Below are 7,689 nucleotides of genomic sequence, written 5' to 3' on the forward strand. Positions count from 1 at the left end.
GGGTTTTTATTATAAAGTGATGCAAATGTCTGGGTTTTCAGTACTGTTCATTGGGGGCATTAAACTGAGCATCTCTCGTAGCGTCTGTGACTCAGAAGGAGCGAGACACAAACAGTCGGTCAGTCTGCAATGTATCGAAACACAAATGCGCATTTAACAATGACTTGCACAAGAAATTTTCAATTTTCCATCCTGGTTGGGACAAGTGTGAGTCCATGTGCACAGGTTGAGGTGAGAGTACAGTGTCCCTCGTTTATCGTGGGAGTTATGTTCTAAAATAACTTGCGATAGGTGAAATCCGAAAAGTAGTCAACTTTATATTTTACAATTATTCTATCTGTTTTAAGTCTGTAAAACCCCTCAGCACAAACTTTATACACTTTTCTCAGACAGGACAGGTGCAACCCTTTTTACTTCCTTCTTAAAACTTGTTGCTGCTGTCGTCCTTTTGTTATTTTCCTCCTTCTTTATGTAACAAACTGATGATTCATTTATTCCGTAATGGAGCCTACAGCGCAGAGTACCGCACAGCTCCATTTTTGAAGACCCACAGTACAGGAGCGCACCTGCCCGTTAACCCGAGATTATATCAAACTTCTGCACTGCCTACACCACAGACTGAACCAAGACTAACCCAGGATTAACCCAGGACTGATTCCAGGACTGAAGAGGAGGACTAATCCACGGCTGACCTAGGACTAAAACAGGACTAAACCAGAACTGAAACAGGACTCACTGTCAGGACGGGCTCGGAGGTGACGCAGGAGAAAGGACCGGCTCAGCTCCGCACCTCATGGAGGTAAACGTGGAAATCGCCTAATCGTGCTTTGCGGACACATTCCTCGGCGTTCTCTGTCTTAAGTCCAAGATTAGTCCTGGTTTAGACCTGGTTTAGTCCTGACCCACCCCTGTGTAATTACTACCCGCCTGTAATACACAATACACCTTCATACGCTGTAAAAAAAAAAAAAAAAAAAAAAAAAAGCATGCAAAATAAAAAAAATAAAAAATCCGAGAAACGGTGTCCGGGTTTTTCACTAACGGAAATATGGTCACCCTAAACTACGAGATATCCCACAATTAAATCCCACATTAAATCTTCTGCATAAATAAACTCAACTTTACAACATCTAAACCATAACCACTGTAGATCCACATCAGCCCATTTGATCAGATCATTCAGCTCTGATCACATTTGTTTATGTTTTAGAAAAACAAAACTTAAGACCACATGGCTAATTTGCATAAACTGTTAGTGGTGATAAAAACAGTTCGCTCCTTGTGTCGCTGATGTGATCAGCTTCTGTCGGACTAAAAGACATGACTCAGCGGATTACGTGTGTTCTTTTTGTGACAGAAGAGGTGCTGATGATGGTGAGTCTGTTCTGTGCGTGTATCTTACAGGAGATAGTTCATGTTTTCACTTTTCAGTGATCACATGAGTGCAGGTCATACGAGTGCAGACTGTACATGTGCAGGTTTAGCGCAGCTCTTTATTTTACACTCATGTGTGGTCACTTTATTTATGCTGGTCACTTTATTTATGTTGGTCACTGTATTTATGTTGGTCACTTTATTTATGTTGGTCACTTTATTTATGTCGCTACTGTTGTGGTGAAAAGACTGGAGTCTTTTGTGTCTTTTGGACGCATACACACTCAACTTTATGTTGCAGTAACCGGGGATACTGCGTGTACATGGAACAGTATCCTGGTTACTATCAGAATCCAGCTACAATATTCCCGGTTTCTAATAACCAGGATATTGCCATAACCGGGACACTGAAACCGGGGTACTGCATATACATGCACCATGAAGAAACCGAGATACTCAAAAAACAACAACAATCATAACCAGGATACTGATGTGCATGTAAACACACTCACTGAACAATTTAACATTTAAACAAACTTATAAAGACGACTGAAACCATCCTGTTGAGATTCAGAAAGGCTGGAATAATTCTAACTGGAACTGATGCTGAGTCTGACGACAGCGACACAGAAGAGGAAGCGGTGCTCTGTTTACCTCCAGAGATCACCGAGTTGTTCAGAAGTGACACCGAGGATGAAGAATTGAATGGATTTAGTGATTTGGAGTGAGATGGAGAGTTTGGTAAACTTGTTCTGTTCTGTTGTTTGTTATAGTTTATCTGAAGAACTGTTCATATGTGACATTAACAGTCTGTTGTTCTCTCTTCTATTGTTATTACTTGAACTTGACTTTCAACAGGAAATATCGGTTCCTGATCTCTGATTTTATAAAATACATTTCACCCAAATAGTGTGACGTACATATGTTTTTTCTTCTTCATTACGCATTTTTTGGCTGCCGTGACTTATACTCCGGAGTGACTTATAGTGTGAAAAATGCGGTACTTGAACACATGCGAAAAAACTGTAGTTTGATATTTTTCCCAGATTGTTCAACATTAAATCAGACCAAACATAATTATTGAATTTTATTAGGCTATTTTCTGATCTATGTTTTAATGTTGTTTCCTCATCACAAACAGACCGTGGAGCTGTGTTTTGTTTTATTCCCACATTTACCACACAAACCCTGCAGATTTAGAGTGCAGAGTTTGTCTCTCAAATAAAAAACACTCTGTTCCACATTGGTGTGGTCTTGTTGTAATCCAGCCTGCACAAGGCTCCTCTGCACCGGTTCTGCTCTGGCTGCTCCACACCCTGATCAGTCTTTCCAGCTCCATGTGGATATCAGTGATGAAGGAGCTGTGGCCGACGTTCTTGTAACAGGGTGATTTTTGTCGTTAGGGTTAGAGTTAACATGAAGGTGGGTGAAACATTTTGAAGTGTAAGTGGCGTTGGTCCACACTGGCCTCACAGTTCTCACCTCATTAAAATGATATATGTTAATATTGTCCCCCGACACACAGACACACACACACACACACACACAGACACACACACACACACACACAGACACACACACACAGACACACACACACACACACACACACACACAGACACACACACAGACACACACACACACACACAGACACACACACACACACACACAGACACACACACACACACACACAGACACACACACACACACACAGACACACACACACACACACACACACAGACACACACACACAGACACACACACACACACACACAGACACACACACACAGACACAACACACACAGACACACACACACACACACACACACACACACACACAGACACACACACACACAGACACACAGACACACACACACAGACACAGACACACACAGACACACACACACACACACACACAGACACACACAGACACACACACACACAGACACACACACACAGACACACAGACACACAGAGAGACACACAAAATATTCTTCTGACTGTGCTGTGTCCTGGTGGAGACTGTGAGTGGCACATCTGCGGAGCGCCCTGCTCCTGGACAGTGACTGTGGGCAGAAGCAGAATTGCAGGAGACACACGGGCCCACGGGCCAAGAAATGTCTGCAGCCGTACGGGTGAATCGCCCTTTCGGTTTATTGTGACTAAGTCTTAACTGAGTCCACCAAGCCTCGGAAGTTTAGCGCCTGTGTCCTTAAATCTGAGCTGAAAAATCAGTTTTTCTTCAATAACATCCGTATCCTTTCTGGAAACCTGTGTTTACCAAACCCTGAGCCGTACCTGTCACCAAGATGCTCTGGTGACGTCACACTCACTTACTGCACTTTTTAATACAGACTATGATCACAACAGAAAGTACAAGAACAATCAGAGATATCAACCTGGTCCCCATGAGGCGTCGGTGAGGTCAGTTCATCAACACAGAAACAGTTCATGAGGAGTCCAGCCCATATGACATGATCATTATATCCACAATACAATGTGTGTATGTGTACAGGCCCATGAACATGTGTGTGATATTGGTCACACATGAGAATGTCTGTGTTTACTAGTGTGGAACCAAAATGTCATTTTTCATGAGTTGTGTGTGTGTTAGTTGTGTGTAGATCAGTGTGTTGTGTTTCACCAGAAAAACAAGAAATGGAAATTATTTTTGTTCCAATTAGAATTTTAATGGCTACACTGAAAGAGAAAGGAACATAATCAGTGAATATTTGACTATACAAATGCATAGAATTATAAATAGATAATATTTTTTCTGAGATTTTGAGACACTCCTGTTCGCACTCGATCCTTCGCTGAGTTATGACCAAAAACACATATTTGACCTTGGTTACCTTGACCTTCAAGTGACCTTGACCGGTTTCAACCTGTAACATCCAGTGTACCCCGGTTATTGTGTGTGCCAACTTGTGTGATGATTGGGTGAATATTTTAGGCCACAGATGGTTCAGAAGTTGCAGAAATTGCTGATCCTTTACAATGGCGTGACCTTTCAATTGACCCGTGTGACCTCAAATGACCTTGGATCATCACCAAACGTTTTTTGCGACATCGAGCACAGGGGCTTGACCCACGTACCAAATTTCGTGACAATCTGTCCATAAATGGTGGAATTATCACGGGTGGACAGATACACACACCCACCCACGCGCACACACACACACACGCACACACACACACACGGTGAATTCAAAACCTGGTCAAACCAGGTATCAAACTTTATGTCTCTCATTTCATCTTTGGCCTCTGTGGATTTTGGATAATTATGAAAAAAACACTCAAAATCTTGGCAAAATTGTCATATCTTATAAAGTTAAGAAGATAGAAATGTAAAATTGGTACCAAAAGGTAAGGAAAAGATGCACAACAGCAACATTTATATTTAACTTTCATGACACCGTGGCCCTAAATCCATCCATCCCTAAAAGGATTATTTTTTAAAGTTATTTGAGAAAAACAGATTTTTCTGCCAGAGCTTTATGAACACTGTTATGATGGAACTTAAGAGTCTTGATGGACCCAGTAGATTTGATTAAATTGAGCAAATATTCCACAGATTTTCTTTTATTTGGTTTTGTCACATTTTAAAATTGGGTACAAGTTGAATTTCTGACACTGGGACAAATGATGCAGCTTGTTCAGTCATTGTAAATTGTATTTTGGTCTTTACAAACAGATGTGGATTTGTAAATATATCGTCTTGAATTTGCAACAAAAAAAAAAGGAAAAACATTCGTAAAACTGAAAATTCTCTTAAAATGTGATTCGCATTCGTGGACCAGTTACACAAATTCAGATTTCCTCTATGACGTATTTCTGAAGCACAAACACAAACACAGACAAATGCACAAATAGCCTATTCACATTCAGCGGCAGCCACTAGAGGGCAGTGTTGTCAGCAAGAGACTATGAGGCATGTAATCAGATTGTACGTCTCTGGTCTATCGATCCTAATTGTGTATTTGTTTAAGACTGATCCTTTTCAAAGTTTTCTTAAACTGGCTCTTATGGCTCCATATTTGTTGTTAATGTAAATTCAAATCTTTAAACACCAGACAGCATATTCTTGTGCACTTTTCTACGTCACCGTCAGTATGGTTTGAAGGGTGATGTAATGAGGTGAGCTCCTGTGCCCTGTTACCTCCTCCATGAGGGATCCAGCCCTGTGTGACTCTTCTCAAATCTTGCCTCTGGGACCTCGAGGTTGGATGATCTGCTGTTGTTGGAGCAGTGCTGTGGCTTTGGTGCAGTTTTTCAAGAAGCCAATGTCATGCAAATGGAGCCGATAGGAAGCGCACACAAACTGAAACCCCAGTGTTTGTTAGAGCTATAAGAGGACGGCTGATGTACAGAGAACAAAAGAAACATTGTTTTAAACTAGTACATAGTGCACAGCCCCAACCAAACAAACAATAAACAAAGAAACATTCAAACAAACATAGAAACAATGCTGGCTACACTTTCCCTTTGTGTCACATGATCCGTGTCATGTGACCTGTGATGTCATGTGAGCCGTGGTGTCATGTGACGAACAAGTCACCACAGGTCACATGACACCACGGGGAAATTATCGCTGGCTGGTGAAATGTGATCAACAGGAATGATGACATCATCGCATTCTAGAATCTGTAAACCATCAATAGGAATGATGACGTCATCACATTGGAGAATCTGTAAATGACATCATCACATTCTAGAATCTACAAAGTTCAATTTCAAATCTCCAAGCTTTGTGATTTCACTAAACACTTTGACTCAAAGCAAACAGAGTATGTGAGTGTATGTCAAAAACAAACATTTATCACATTTCCAGTTGATGCTGCCTCAGCACTCAGCCTCCAGTAGCACTCAGAGGCTTAGATCCACACCTCAGATCCCTGAAGTTGTGGAGCAGAGCACAGAGGAGAAAGCCCAGCAATCGGTGCAGGAAGTCTCTTAAGAGACTAAGAGACTAAAAGACTAAAAGATTATAAGACTGTAAGACTAAGAGACTATAAGAGTAGAACGCTGTGGGCTGGCTTCTTTCTGACTGTGAGTGTGGATTCAGCATGAGGTATGGATGGGACAGCTGGGACCAGAGTGGTGCTGCTGGCCTGTGGCTCCTTCAACCCAATCACCAACATGCACCTGAGGATGTTTGAACTAGCCCGAGACCATTTGGAAGACTCTGGTTACCAAGTGGTGAAAGGCATTATCTCTCCAGTTGGTGATGGCTACAAAAAGACAGGTTTAATTGAGGCCAGACATCGTCTGGAGATGGCCCGACTGGCTTCAGAAAACTCCTGGATTACAGCGGACTCCTGGGAGTGTTTACAGGCAGAATGGTTAGAGACAACTCAAGTTGTTAGGCATCACTACAATGAATTACTTGCTCAAGAGCAGAACAATGACGATGTGGACACTGTCAAATATGGAAAAAAGAGACGCAACGAAGACAACCATTATGTGGCTTCATCAGCTCCTCAAAACAGAGATAGCACTCGTCTGATGCTGTTGTGTGGTGCTGACGTCCTCGAATCTTTTGGTGTTCCCAATTTGTGGAAGCAGGAGGATATTGAGGAAATTGTTGGCCGCTTTGGTTTAGTTTGCATTACGCGTAGTGGTAATGAACCTCTTAAATTCATCCATCAGTCGGACACACTGTGGAAGCACCGTAAAAACATCCATATTGTTCAGGAGTGGGTAACAAATGAGATCTCGGCCACTCATGTCCGCCGAGCCATTCGCCGCGGTTGCAGTGTCAGATACCTGCTGCCCGACAGCGTGCTCAACTACATCTGTGAACACAAGCTCTACACTGAAGAGAGCGAGCAGAAAAACATCGGGGTGGTTCTTGCACCTCTCCAGAGATACACTGGTGCCTCCTCAAGCTAAACACTACCTTAAAAGAAGAGCAACAAACAGTTTAGGTGCTATACAACATTTGTCTAGTCTTCCAATTATAATGCATTCATACAAGACTTGTAAGAGACGAACGCAAACAACGCTGTTATATTTATTGTGATTTATGCCATAAAAGTAGGTAAATTATTGAATATTTGCCTCAGTTTTATTTTGTTTCAGTTTTCTTCCTAGTAGACACATCAATCTTACAGAAGCCCTTTTGTAATATGTATGTATATGACTAGAGCTTATTTGTTTCATTTATAAGATGCTAAATAAATGTAACTGAAATGATAGATTATGTATTATACAATGGGATAACAATTTACAGTACTGCAAAGACAGCCTTTCCGGATGTAGCCAATTTTTTTTTTTCATCAGTAACTTCAATAAACTTCCCTTTTGTTTTACACT

General features: G+C 41.6%; 1 protein-coding gene across 1 annotated transcript; it reads left to right on the forward strand.

Annotated features, from left to right (window-relative positions):
• Nucleotides 1–6,405: 6,405 nt before the first annotated feature.
• On the forward strand, nucleotides 6,406–7,266 carry LOC110162696 (nicotinamide/nicotinic acid mononucleotide adenylyltransferase 1-like). The gene has a single exon (XM_055161794.1). It carries the CDS (start codon nucleotides 6,448–6,450, stop codon nucleotides 7,264–7,266), a length of 819 nt encoding a protein of 272 aa, XP_055017769.1. The 5' UTR covers nucleotides 6,406–6,447.
• Nucleotides 7,267–7,689: the final 423 nt, after the last annotated feature.

This window comes from Boleophthalmus pectinirostris, unplaced genomic scaffold (genome assembly GCF_026225935.1).
Source record: "Boleophthalmus pectinirostris isolate CB_2022bp ecotype Guang Dong unplaced genomic scaffold, ASM2622593v1 HiC_scaffold_4, whole genome shotgun sequence".
Classification (NCBI taxonomy): Eukaryota; Metazoa; Chordata; class Actinopteri; order Gobiiformes; family Gobiidae; genus Boleophthalmus; species Boleophthalmus pectinirostris.